This window comes from Schistocerca americana, chromosome 1 (assembly GCF_021461395.2).
Source record: "Schistocerca americana isolate TAMUIC-IGC-003095 chromosome 1, iqSchAmer2.1, whole genome shotgun sequence".
Classification (NCBI taxonomy): Eukaryota; Metazoa; Arthropoda; class Insecta; order Orthoptera; family Acrididae; genus Schistocerca; species Schistocerca americana.
Genome location: NC_060119.1, coordinates 1,141,908,676 through 1,141,923,811, shown reverse-complemented (window position 1 = coordinate 1,141,923,811; position 15,136 = coordinate 1,141,908,676). Strand labels below are relative to the sequence as shown.

General features: G+C 40.7%; 1 protein-coding gene across 1 annotated transcript in view; it reads right to left on the bottom strand.

Annotated features, from left to right (window-relative positions):
- LOC124597261 overlaps nucleotides 1-15,136 on the bottom strand; it is a 143,134-nt gene that overhangs the window by 55,469 nt on the left and 72,529 nt on the right. Inside the window, exons 8-9 of the mRNA XM_047135927.1 lie at nucleotides 11,348-11,503; nucleotides 7,349-7,602 (exon numbers count right to left, since the gene is read on the bottom strand). Coding sequence (XP_046991883.1) covers nucleotides 7,349-7,602; nucleotides 11,348-11,503 — 410 coding nt within the window. The remainder of the gene's footprint in view (nucleotides 1-7,348; nucleotides 7,603-11,347; nucleotides 11,504-15,136) is intronic.

The window sequence follows — 15,136 nt, the reverse complement described above, 5'->3', positions numbered from 1 at the left end:
TGTTGTATTTACCTTGGTCTGCTAGTTGCTAATAAAGTGTTTAAAGTATTTCTTTGACAAACGGGAATCATCCAATACTTCCCACTTCCAAAAATCTGTTTCTCTTCCCAACTCATTATCCTGGGTACTAGTTGTGGGATGGAGTTGATACTATAGCTGTTTCACACTGTCCATTGGGACACATCTGGGGATCTTGCAGGTCATGGGAATACCTCACAAGGGAAATTCCATCACACTCCCCCCCCCCTCCCCCCCCCCCCCCATATTTAATGGTAAGATGGCCCAATGGATAGCCCATCAAAAACTGAACACAGATCAAGGCTGAAAACAGGAAGAAGGTACACTGAATCCTGAAAAAAATAAAAAAAGAGAGAGAATACACTGAACAGTTCACGAAAAGTAGTCCAACAAAGAGCAGCCATAAGCAGCAGCAGTGTCATGGATAAGTGGTCATGGTGTGTTCAGAACTCCCTTCTCCTATTTATTTTATTTTATTTATTTTCACAACATTATGAACTGTCCATTCGGTCATTGAAATGTTTGTTCTCTTTCTGTAGTCTTGGCAATTATCATACTGTACACTGATTATAGTATTTGAGTTGTGTGGTAAGAATATGTTACTTTTGCAAGTAACTGTGATGAATAGTGAGAGCAGGTGAGATACCACATAGACATCTCACAGAAATGAAAACAACAAATAAACAGATGTGAACTATGTTACAACAAAGGAATTCAAAAGTCAAGACTTCCTAAATGGAAGGCAACTTCAAAACATATATTTTCACAGAGCATAGAGAAACTGTATGGTTGTGAAATTTGCAGCCATATTGGAAGTCATATTGGAAGAACAAGAAGTAATTATTCCACAAGATTTCGGGATTGCAGCCGGATCTCATCGACTTCTTTCCACGATATTTCGGCTGACAACCTTACAGCCATCTTCAGGCGAGTGTTTGACACTGGAGATTGCTAGTGCAAGTCACTCTATTTATACGTAAAAGTGCCGCAGGCGCGCATGCGCAAGTTACCGTAGCATGCGCGCCACCTGTTGATTCCAAGGCCCTCTACAATATCGCTGCATCTATGGAGCGCAATCGAATGCGTGAAAAAAGTAAAACATGCACGCAGACGTGTCCAAAACAATAAAATTTCAATATTAAAATTACTTGTCGCTCGACGTGTCAGAAGCCATAAAAAGTTTTCTTTTGGTTGAAATTAAAGAAATCAACGGGTCCCAGGCCTTATTCAATAAAAAGCCGCCATCATGATTAATGAGATTATCCGCTAAACGTATTTCCATGGATTCCTTCACAACTGAATCCCAGAAGGATCTCGATGGGGCCAAGATTTTCGTGGCCGAATAATCCATAGTATGTCCAGTGGAAATACAATGTTCGGCTATAGCCGACTTACTTGGCTGTAAAAGGCGAGTGTGGCGCTCATGTTCAACGCAGCGGTCATGTACTGTGCGTGTGGTTTGACCAATGTAGGCTTTCCCACACTCGCAAGGTATTTTATAAATTCCAGCCTTCCGTAATCCCAGGTCATCCTTGGCTGACCCCAGAAGGGCACGAGTCTTTGTAGGTGGCCGGAAGATTGCTTTCACACGATGTTTCTTTAAAATTCTGCCTACTTTCGATGAAATGTTCCCGACATATGGGAGAAATGCTCTGGACTTAAACACCTCCTTATCCTCTTCATCTTGTTGGGGGTCACGTTTTTTCCTCCTTAAAGCAGTACTGACCTGATGTGCAGAATATCCATTACATTGAAATACCGATTTCAAGTGCTCTAATTCGTCTGCAAGGCTGTCTTTATCAGACACGACATGTGCCCTATGCACCGACGTTCGAAGGACGCCCATAGTTTGTGACGGGTGATGACAGCTTGACGCCTGCAGGTACAGATCCGTATGAGTGGGTTTTCGATAGACCGAATGCCCCAATGACCCATCCACCCTGCGTTTAACCATGACGTTGAGAGCTTTCACGGTTTTTACAACATCTGAATTCCATCCACACAAACATTCAGTTTACGATGGAAGTTGAAAAGGATGGTTGCCTACCATTTCTGGACGTCATGGTTAAATGCAGGGTGGATGGGTCATTGGGGCATTCGGTCTATCGAAAACCCACGCGTACGGATCTGTACCTGCAGGCTTCAAGCTGTCATCACCCGTCACAAACTATGGGAGTCCTTCGAACGTTGGTGCATAGGGCACATGTCTTGTCTGATAAAGACAGCCTTGCAGACGAATTAGAGCACTTGAAATCGGTATTTCAACGTAATGGATATTCTGGACATCAGGTCAGTACTGCTTTAAGGAGGAAAAAACGTGACCACCAACAAGATGAAGAGGATAAGGAGGTGTTTAAGTCCAGAGCATTTCTCCCATATGTCGGGAACATTTCATCGAAAGTAGGCAGAATTTTAAAGAAACATCGTGTGAAAGCAATCTTCCGGCCACCTACAAAGACTCGTGCTCTTCTGGGGTCAGCCAAGGATGACCTGGGATTACGGAAGGCTGGAATTTATAAAATACCTTGCGAGTGTGGGAAAGCCTACATTGGTCAAACCACACGCACAGTACACGACCGCTGCGTTGAACATGAGCGCCACACTCGCCTTTTACAGCCAAGTAAGTCGGCTATAGCCGAACATTGTATTTCCACTGGACATACTATGGATTATTCGGCCACGAAAATCTTGGCCCCATCGAGATCCTTCTGGGATTCAGTTGTGAAGGAATCCATGGAAATACGTTTAGCGGATAATCTCATTAATCGTGATGGCGGCTTTTTATTGAATAAGGCCTGGGACCCGTTGATTTCTTTAATTTCAACCAAAAGAAAACTTTTTATGGCTTCTGACACGTCGAGCGACAAGTAATTTTAATATTGAAATTTTATTGTTTTGGACACGTCTGCGTGCATGTTTTACTTTTTTCACGCATTCGATTGCGCTCCATAGATGCAGCGATATTGTAGAGGGCCTTGGAATCAACAGGTGGCGCGCATGCTACGGTAACTTGCGCATGCGCGCCTGCGGCACTTTTACGTATAAATAGAGTGACTTGCACTAGCAATCTCCAGTGTCAAACACTCGCCTGAAGATGGCTGTAAGGTTGTCAGCCGAAATATCGTGGAAAGAAGTCGATGAGATCCGGCTGCAATCCCGAAATCTTGTGGAATATTCGATACGCCGGGAAAACTTCAAGAGTCACAAGAAGTAATTATGTAGTATTCTTTGCTGTTTTAGTGACTGTAATTATTGTTGAAGAAAAATGAACAATTGAGTATAGACTTAAGTACTTCATGTATTATACTCGCCAGAGGCAAGACGGGTTCATAAATTATGTGGTTGTTAAGCCAACTTTATTGCAGATGTATTTTATTGAGTTTAATGCGAGACAAATCAGTTGACTTGTAGACATTCGAATATTGATGTGAGAAATGGTGAATATGTTGTTTCTGGAAGTTGAAATATACCAGGACTGAACTAAAAGTATTTTTCAAATACTAAATTGTTTCAAAAGTGGAGAGAGAGAGAGTCTTACAAATTCCTGTTAACAAGCAGTACTCTTTGGGGAAGAAGTTTTTGGAGATCGAGGTAGCTGGAGATCAAGAGAAGATCAGCTGTACATACCAAGTAAGTCAACCTATGGGAGAGAGGTGGGAATTTTGCAATCCAGCTTCACACCGCTTCTTATCGTCCACATCACTAGAAACTGCTGCCTTCATTTGTAGCAGTTTATGTGACAAACATTATATTTCCATCATTTCCTTGGGAGCGATCACATTCACATTCATACAACCACCTATATTGGACAAGGAGGCATATCAGTCACTTTCCAGATACACAAATTAGGTGTGTCAATAAGAGATTTCTATCATATGACACACATCCCGTCACCACTGCTGTGTATGATACACCAGAGGTATTTTCTGGTGGAGGATTCAGTTGACTTGTTGCCTGGTCATCAAACATTTGTGGTTTCCATTCAAAAGCCACTTTCTTTCGGCTGCTAATAGAGTAGTGCAGAATCAACTATCGTTATAGGGCCCTACCTTACACCTCGCTGTTGCAAACAGATATTTTACCATGACAGACACAAATTTGAATAAAGCGAACAGTTTTTTTTCCCTACTTTATTTTTTTTATTTTTATTTTATTTATTTATTTATTTTTTTGACAGTCCAGAACACCTTCTTCCTGTTTTTATACATAATCTGTGTTCATTTTTTGACAGGCTGTCCACTGGGCCCTCTCATCATTAAATCTGAGGCGGGTGCAACGAGGAGTTTCCCTTGTCAACATTATGTAGACAGTTCATAAAGACATGTATCATGTGTGGTGAGCACTGTGAAAAATGTCAATGGAACCACAATAACGTCACCTGAGAGGTAACACATGAGGATCTGGGATGTCCTTGATCTTCTGTTGTGCCATCAAAGTTCCCAGTGTTATACCCAATGGGCCCACACACCATGAAACCAGGAGTAACACCATTGTGCCTCTCCAAAACACTGGGGAATGGGAAGTCTCCCTAGGACACCACCATACTTGGCAACGTTGGTCATCCAGAGTAGTGCAGAACTGCAATTCATTGCTCAACACAATGTGACACCATTCATCAGTGGTCCATGCTTCCATGTCACGGTACCATTATAAATACACCCATTCATGTCATGGTGTTAACAGCAGCCTCAGGGATTGAGTGGTAATTCCCTAGACCTGCAAACCTTTGAAGAATGGTGTAAGATGACACAGAAGGCTACAGGTAGTCCATTACTTGTTCTCAGTTGGCAAGAGAACATGTAGGAGTTACAATGTGCTTGGTTAATTATACAGTGATCCTCTCTTGTGATTAGACAGGGTTGAGCAAAACCTCGATTATGAAACTTCCTGACAGATTCAAGCTGTGTGCCGGACTGAGACTCTAACTCATGACCTTTGCATTTCACGGGCAAGTGCTCTACTGTCTGAGCTAACCAAGTACAACTCACGACCCATCCTCACAGCTTTAATTCCTCCAGTACCTTGTCTCCTACCTTCCAAACTTCACAGAAGCTCTTCTGTGAACCTTGCAGAACTAGCACACATGGAAGAAAGGTTATTGCAGAGACATGTCTTAGCCATAGGTGGATGTTTCCAGAATGAAATTTTCACTCTGCAGTGGAGCGTTCGCTGATACTGGCAGATTAAAACTGTGTGCTAGGTTCGCAGAAGAGCTTCTGTGAAGTTTGAAAGGTAGGAGATGAGGTACTGGTGGAATTTAGAGCTGTGAGGACGAGTCGTGAGTTGTGCTTGGGTAGCTCAGATGGCTGAGCAAAAGGCAAATGTCCCGAGTTCGAGTCTCAGTCCGGCACACAGTTTTAATCCACCAGGAAGTTTCATATCAGTGCACGCTACACTGCAGAGTGAAAATTTCATCCTTGATTATGAGTTTGCCTGCCCTAACATTTCTATGCAGTCATATCCAAAAACCCCACAAATCTGGATACTGCACAATTTGACCAGCTGCCCTTATAGACAACAATAATTTCATTTATTTATTTGATTCTCACTCCATCAATACATCTGAGATAAGCTCACATGGATATAGAGTGCACCAATTATTTTAGATGTGATCTTTCTGAACAACTCAATACATGGGTAGTAATGTTACAGGAAATGCAAGAGCAATACTAGATCACATTTGCATCATACAAAAATTAGATATGGTAATTTAAAACAAAAAAAAGTGAGTATCTGTATAACTGCTCAATCTTACATTATATTACATCACACATATAGTTCATAGTTCCATGAGGGTTTTTCATTGGGACTAAGAAATCAGCTGCAAAATAACGTTTTGAGAAGAAATTGCCTCAGGGGCTCCCTAAACATGGTCTTGTTCTCAAACTTACATACAGGTGGGAGAGCATATAAACTTTTATGCCAGTTTACCACACACCTTTCAGAACCATCATCAAATTTTTAAAATCACTGTATGAATCATGCCTTCTCCTTGCATTGCAAACATAATACCCACCATTTCTTTTATACAACTCAGTATTTTTGCTGATGAAACACATAAGTGAAAGTATAAATTGAGAAGGTTTCTACAACTGTATCTACAGCATACACAACTCATTATTCTTACAACACATTTTTGGGCCAAGAAAATTTTCTATGCTAGGGATTGGTTTCCCCATAAAATACTTCAACATGTCACTAGAGAAGTGCATATAGTATGCTGCTTTCATATTGTTTAAGTTCCCACTCCAGGTGACAATAAATATGGCAAAAATTGATATACTGAGGCTCTTGTGAATGGTTATTATGCGATGAGACCAGTTTACTCTACAAAACATTTCCACATGTACAACCATGAGTCATAATGTTGGTTTCATCTGCAAAAATGGTAAAATTGCACTGTAATTTTATACATTGTGATAATCCATTTATAAATATCAGGAACAATAAAGAACCAATAATGGATCCTTGTGGCACTCCACATTTGATGCTTCTCTATTCTGATGAAGTCACACCACTACTAAAATCATCTGTACAGTCTAATACTACTTCCTGCTTCCTATCTGTGAGGTATGACTGTAACCATTATCTGATACATCATTTATTCCTATAAGGTTAGCTTTCTGTAATACTATTTATTGGTTTACAGTATCAAAAGCTTGTGATAAATCACAAAGTAATCATGTTGTCAGCATTTTATCATCTAGAGACTCTAGAACTTTATTTACAAAGGCATAGACGAGGTCCCTTTCAAACTCTCTCAACTGCTAATAATGCTGTTATCATAAAAGTATATGGCATCTCTATATTCATAGTAATCACTCAACATCAGATACTTTCATGTTCCTTATATGCTCTTTGAGTCCTGGTAACAACACCAACATGAACACCACTAATGGGCTCTACTGGCTATTTTACCTTCACAGAAAATTGCAACTGTAATCATTTACGTACAACCCCCACAACTCTCCGTGCTGTGTGTGTGTGTGTGTGTGTGTGTGTGTGTGTGTGTGTGTGTGTGTGTGTGTGTGTGTGTGTACATCCAACCTTCTTCCCCTTTTTTTTCGGACAATGTATATTTCACATATTAGAGAATTATGGAAAAGAGAATTGGTTGTTCCAATACTAATTAAGATTATGTCTAGATTAAAATTAGTTTAGTGATCATTTCACGTGTTCACATTTGTGTGTTGGACAAGATACACCAAAATCTTTCTATATTGTGGAAACAAGTTTTTTTTTTTATTTCCTTGTTTCACATTAAAACTTCTAGCAAAGAAAAGCCAATAGAGCAATAAATTTAAAAAGATGAAAACACAGACTTACTTACTCAGGTACTGGCTGTTCTGATCTATGAAGAGACCAACAAGAGGCGCAAAAAAGGCCATTCCAAGAGTAGAAAACAGCCGCTCTCTACCAAAATGTCCACCATATTTTCGAATCATTGTAAGTGCAATAGGATCAAGCATAGTGACCCCTGCAGTTAGTGCTGTAGTTCCTAAAAAGCGCAGAAAGAAGTATATCCAAAAGATTCGGTCATCACTTTCCTTATAGTCTGGTGGGCACACCTCTGGTCCACCTTCCCTACAAGAAAATGTGTTGGAGATTTTTTAATATTATAAAATATTGACTATGTAAACAGAAAAATAGGATTAATGATACTCAACACTATTGTGTAAAGGATGGTGTGCTATTCCTTGTAAAGGTGACTCTTTGAATTGCAGAAAGGCACAACAAATAGGCTGTTACACACTGAGATTTAAGTCAAAGCCTTCTTCAGAAAGGAAATGAGAAATATACAAACATTCTTGCAAGCAAGCACACCTCATGTACACATGACCACTACTTCCAGTCAAAACAGCTACATTACCGCATATTTCATAAACAAATATACAGTTAAAACTTAAAAGTACATTTTGAGCAGCAAATTTTAACCTAGCTGTTGTACAAATGATTATGTAGTTTCCAAAATAACAAATTGTGCTTATGACAGTCTTTAAATAGTTGGATGTTAGTGAAAATAGTCAGCCCCTGACTGACTAAATTAACGAGAAACACCTATGCGAAACTTGTCCACCAAAATACTTGTACCAACATCTGTGGAAACTCAGTAATGTCAGTGTCTAATAATGTAAAAGTAAGTTCTTTAATTCAAGTTTGTGAATATTTTCATTGAATTGTATGGTGGTTGAGACGAGGATACGATCATTATTATTAGAATGAGCAATTGTTGTGTGCCACACTTAATCATTTTGTTTTGGAGACTTGTTAAGGCTATTGTTGATTCTTGGACAGCATCTCTACAAAAACTGTGCTTCAATAATGCTATAATTTATTGGATGGATTGTGCCACAGCATTCTTGCTTGTTTGTGAGATCCAGCTTGGTTTGTACACTATTCATCTTACAAAGTTAAGAAACCGGTCATTGTCCCAGCAACAGAACATCATGGATAATAAATGTGTAGAAAAGTGAAACCAAAACTGTGGTGTTGTACATCGTCATACATCCAGTATCAACACCATCCAGTATCCATTAGGATTATCAGTTTCACAACTACCAACTATCGTGCTACCGAGAAGGCAGACAGAGAAGAAATTGCAGAAATCAGGTTGTAATCTTTTAAACTGGGACAACAATTCGCAGGGAACAACTGAGAAAGAAGGTAGAGAGCTTCAAGTATCTGAGAAGCTTAATAAAAGATAAATAAATGGGTGAACGAAACCAGGAGGAGCATTCATAAAAAGTATTAGAAGGCTGATATGGAACAAGGGTGTCGCTATAAACCACGAAAAGGTTGTATCCTGAAATGAGCTTTGGAGACCTAGGCAATAAAAGGAAGAGAGAGAAGCAAAATATAAGCTAGTGAGGTGAAATTCTTGAGAAATAATACTGAAGTGGCAATGCTGGGCAGGAATGAGAGGATCAGGGAATTAGTGGAGGAGGAATCATTACAGGACAGGACTGAAGAATTGTGACTAATATGGTAGAGATATGTTAAGTGGATGGAGGAGAAGGGGATACCCAGGAAGATAGATGAGGTGAGCAGGAAGGGAAAAAGACAGAGAGGAAGAACAAGAGACAGGTAGCTGAAAGAAGTGAAGTATTGCATGTGGAAGAGAGGAGAAGGAGAGATGGTAAAAAGACAGTAGACAATGGAGAGACTTATCTTTCAAACAGACCTGGATAAGAGCTGGAAATTGTACAAGACAACGATGATTTGACAACTTACAAATTATTGTGTAATAGGTTTAAGAATCCTTCAGCTTTGATATAGAAGAGGATGATACTGTTCTTTGGCCTTCACTAGGAGAGGATCTTCCACACGGAAAAAATTGATTTTTAGTAGCAAAGATCCAATTGTACACACTATTTGCAATCTGATTAGAGTCAAAGAGTGATTGAATCAATATTCCATCACACACCTGAATTTTGATATCTGTATAGGAAAGAAGTCCTCTCTCCTGTAACTAGACTTATAATTTGAAGAAAGTAAGAATCAACACTTTATACACAACCAATAACTCAGTCCTGTCTGCACTGTCAGTGTGAACAGAACAGTTCAAATGGCTCTGAGCACTATGGGACTTAACATCTGAGGTCATCAGTCCCCTAGAACTTAGAACTACTTAAACCTAACTAACCCAAGGACATCACACACACCCATGCCCGAGGCAGGATTCGAACCTGCGACCGCAGTGGTCGCACAGTTCCAGACTGAAGCACCTAGAACCGCACGGCCACTCCGGCCAGCTCAGTGTGAACAGAGTTCAGTTTCTCAGAGAAGGTTACAACAAAAAGGTTGCAGAGACATTATGTCAACCCTGTTTTGCAGAGAAGAATCCTCAGACATCTTGAAGAACATTAAATACCAACATATGTATAGGCAGCATGTCATCTTTGGGAATGGACACACAAGACATGTCCATCATAGGCCACTACAAGGTTGACCGCGCCACAACAGGATTGATATCTGACCTTAGCCACTTAATAAAATTCAATGATTTCCGCAAAATAACTATTTTTGGATACATAAAGAGTTGCTGTTCCTTGACAAACTGTGCACTGTAGCCTAGTACCAAAAGTTGTGACCTCTCTCTATCTGATAGTTAGTTACAACTTTAAATCATAGTTCTTGGTAAAATGTCTACAGCTAGTGAGGGAGTGCTCCACAGCAATTAGTGCAAAGAATGTAAAAAATGTGAAGAAAAGAAAAGTTCATAACCTGAAAATGTGCTTATGTTTTGTAACCGAAGTTGTAGTTCGACCTCCACCAAGTGACCAGGTGACAGGAATTGCAAATGCCATTCAAAAACTCAAATAATCACTCAAACAATGGAAAATCCAGGATAGAATAATGATAGCATAATGAAAAGGACAGATTGCTACTCATCATACAGAGCAGATGTGGAATCACAGACAGACACAACAAAAAGAGTGCTATGTAAGTGATCTTTTGGCCAACAGGCCTTCTTCTAATGTAAAAAAACACAAATTTATGCAAGCACACCTCTCTCTCTCTCTCTCTCTCTCTCTCTCTCTCTCTCTCACTCACTCACATACACACACACACACACACACACACACACACACACACACACACACACACACACACACACACAAAAATCACTGCCTCTGGAAGGTGGGGCTAAGCAGTAGATTGGGGTGGGGAGTGGGAGGGTGTAGTGCATGCAGGAACGTGACTGGGACAGGGTAGGGCTGCTAGGTGCAGTCAGGAGGTTTTTAGGAGAGGTGGGAGGAGGGTGATGGGGAGGAGAGCAGAAAAGAAGCAAAGTAGAGGAGGGGAAAAAAGAGAGTAGTGGTAGTGTTGGTGGAATAGAAGGCTGTGTATTGCTACAGTTCGAACAGGGAAGGGGATAGGTAGGTAAAGAACAGGGACTAGAGAAGGTTGAGTCCAGGGGGGTTATTGGAACATAGGATATGTTACAGGGAGAGTTCCCATCTGTGCAGTTCAGAAAAGCGGGTATTGGCAGGTAGGATCCGGACGGCACAGGCTGTGAAGCAGTCACTGAAGTGAAGCCCTTCAGCTTAATGGTTGTCAAGCAGATGTAGAACACAGTGTAGTGGTTGTAGCTCAGTTTGTAGATCACATGACTGCTTTCAGAGGGACTGGACTGGACTGGAGTAGGTGGTGGTGGGAGGATGTGTGGGAAAGGTCTTGCACCTAGGTCTGCTACAGGAATATGAGCCATGAGGCAAGGGGTTGGGTGCCTTGGGATCAAGGGTGGAGCAGGGATGAACAAGGATATTGCTTAGAAAGGTACAGTAGTGTTCAGAAGAAAAAACTGTTTTAATGAGACATAGCTTACCGAAAACTACATTTCTGTAACATGCAGTCAGCAGTTAATTCAATAAGGGTGTTCAAGGTGAGGTTTGTTGCAAGCACCAATCCACCACAGCGTAAATCTTCTTGCAGCAGAGCAGTCAGGTTAACTTTTGCATCGTGAAACACCTTTTCCCCAAAGCTAAAACAACAAGGAAAGTTCCTTTCAGATCTTTGCTATTGCAAGATTTTGATTATTTTTATAAACATCCTTTACTTTCACTTATTGTGAAGCAGAAGGATTCTCATGGACATTAAGCACAAATTTAAATTCAAGAGACTGACAAGTACATGGCAATACAAACATCTGGAAAAACAAGTTCATTTATTCCTGTATTATCAACTGTTTATTTATTTATTCTATGACATAAATAAGAGTTTCTGAATTACAAGAATAGTTATACATATACAATGAAAACAGGCAATTATTGATAAAATTATTTAATTGGCCAGATAAAAAATCAACTCACCATGCAGCATCAGAACAAACACTTGAAAGACTGTTGTGATTGGTAAGCTTTCAGAGCCAGTGGCTCCTTCTTCAGGCAGAAGGGTTGAAGGGGAAGGAAGAAGGGTGAAGGAAAAGGACTAGAGAGGTCTAGGAAAAGGGGTAGATTTTGGGAAAGTCTTCCAGAACAGCAGGTCTGGGAGACTTACCGAACAGGATGAGAAGGAAAGACTGCATCGGATTTGATTTGAAAACCTGAGAGCCTAAAGGTGGAAGACATGGTAATATGCAAGACAGAGATTACTATCAAAACATTGTGCATGAGTTAATAAGAGTGAAAAGCTAAGTGCATTGTACGCAACAGATGTGGTGGTGAAAAACAGATTGTGAAGACAATGAAAGATATAGAAAACTAAAATGGAGTGAAACAGAGAGTAGTTACAGTGAAGGAAAGCTGAGACAGAAGAAATTAATGTTAATTCAAACCAAGTGGGTGGTGAGAACCAAGGACATGTTGTAGTGCTAGCTCCCACCTGTGGAGTACTGTTTTACCACATGCGCCATCTGGATTCTTCCCCCAGACACCACCAGTCTCTCAGAACTCTGCAGGTGGCAACTAGCACTACAACATGTCCTTGGTTGTCGCCACCCACCTGGCCTTAATTTATGTTGATTTCTTCCGTCTCAGCTTTTATTCACTGTAACTACTCTTTGCTTCACTCCATTTTAGTTTGCCACATCTTTCATTGCCTTTCCCATCTATTTTTCACCACTCCCCTCTCTTACATACAATGCACTTAGCTTTTCGCTCTTATTAACTCATGCATGATGTTTTAGCAGTAATCTCTGTCTTGCATGTTACCCTGTCTTCCACCTTTAATCTCTCAGTTTTTCAAATCTCGTCTGATGCAGTCCCCAACAATCAGTCTTTCCTTCTCATCCTGTACAGAGAGTTTCTCCTGATCTGGGTGACTTCCCTGAAATCTACCCCTTTTCCTAGACCTCTCCAGTCCTTTGCCTTCACCCTTCATCCTTCCCCTTCAATCCTTCTACCTGAAGAAGGAGCCACTGGCTCCGAAAGCTTGCCAATCACAACAGTCTTTTATGTGTGTGTTCTGCCACCACTTGGTGAGTAGTTTTTTTATCTAGACATGTACAAAGATTACTAAATACTACATATCAATATTTCAACACAGCAATCCGGTATAATATAACATAAATGACAATAGCTACAGGTGAATATTGAAGTCTTCTATACAGTTTATCTCACCACTCGTCACTATCAGGAAATATTTGAAAGAGGCCTTGAATGCACATGTGGGACATGTAGCTACAACATGAGCAACTGTCTGTCATTCCACACCACAGTCACATGATGATGATGACAATTTTCCCCACTTGTGGAGATTGTCTGCACATTTTCGAAGGCTTGTTCAGATGTGATTCAGTGTAGTCCAAATTGTCTGAAGCTAGTCAAGCCCAGAGGGTTACTCCTTGATGCAGAGCAATTTCAGGCATTGTAGAGGACAGTTTAGTTGCCAACAGCATTTCCATTCATCGATGGAACTGAATTTATTTTCAGTAAGAATTCCGACTGTGATAAGAATGGGATGTCTTGATCTTAATCTTTTTCACTCTACAGGGAATACATTGTTCAATACTGGAAGCTCAGGGTTATACTCCGGGGGCCTTGTTTCGACTCAGGTCTTTCTGTGCTCTGTCAAACTCTTCACGCAGTATCATATCTCCCATTTCATCTTCATCTACATCCTCTTCCATTTCCATAATATTGTCCTCAAGTAGACTGCCCTTGTATAGACCCTCTATATACTCCTTCCACCTTTCTCCTTTCCCTCCTTTGCTTAGAACTGGGTTTCCATCTGAGCTCTTGATATTCATACAAGTCGTTCTCTTATCTCCAAAGGTCTCTTTAATTTTCCTGTAGGCAGTATCTATCTTACCCCTAGTGAGATAAGCCTCTACATCCTTACATTTGTCCTCTAGCCATCCCTGCTGAGCCATTTTGCACTTTCTGTCGATCTCATTTTTGAGATGTTTGTATTCCTTTTTGCCTGCTTCATTTACTGCATTTTTGTATTTTCTCCTTTCATCAATTAAATTCAATATTTCTTCTGTCACCCAAGGATTTCTACTAGCCCTCGTCTTTTTACCTACATGATCCTCTGCTGTCTTCACTACTTCATCTCTCAAATCTACCCATTCTTCTTCTACTGTATTTCTTTACCCCATTCTTGTCAATTGTTCCCTTATGCTCTCCCTGAAACTCTGTACAATCTCTGGTTTATTCAGTTTATCCAGGTCCCATCTCCTTAAATTGCCACAGTCTTTTTGCAGTTTCTTCAGTTTTAATCTACAGTTAATAACCAATAGATTGTGGTCAGAGTCCACATCTGCCCCTGGAAATGTATTACAATTTAAAACCTGGTTCCTAAATCTCTCTCTTACCATTATATAATCTATGTGATACCTTCTACTATCTCCAGGGTTCTTCCATGTATACAACCTTCTTTCATGATTCTTGAACCAAGTGTTATCTACGATTAAGTTACGCTCTGCGCAAAATTCTACCAGGTGGCTTCCTCTTTCATTTCTTAGCCTCAATCCATATTCACCTACTATGTTTCCTTCTCTCCCTTTTCCTACTCTCACTTTTTTTATTCATTATTAAACCTACTTCTGCATTACCCCTATTTGATTTTGTATTTAAAACCCTGTATTCACCTGACAAAAAGTCTTGTTCCTCCTGCCACCGAACTTCACTAATTCCTCCTATATCTAACTTAAAACCTATCCATTTCCCTTTTTAAATGTTCTAACCTACCTGCCCAATTAAGGGATCTGACATTCCAGGCTCCGATCCGTAGAACGCCAGTTTTCTTTCTCCTGATAACGACGTCCTCTTGAGTTGTCCCTGCCCGGAGATCCGAATGGGGGACTATTTTACCTCCGGAATATTTTACCCAAGAGGACGCCATCATCATTTAATCATACAGTAAAGCTGCATGCCCTTGGGAAAAATTACGGCTGTAGTTTCCCCTTGCTTTCAGCCATTCGCAGTACCAGAACAGCAAGGCCATTTTGGTTAGTGTTACAAGGCCAGATCAGTCAATCATCCAGACTGTTGCCCCTGCAACTACTGAAAAGGCTGCTGCCCCTCTTCAGGAGCCACACGTTTGTCTGGCCTCTCAACAGATACCTCTCCGTTGTGGTTGCATCTACAGTACGGCTGTCTGTATCATTGAGGCACGCAAGCCTCCCCACCAACGGCGAGGTCCATGGTTCATGGGGGGGGGGGGGGGGGAGCTG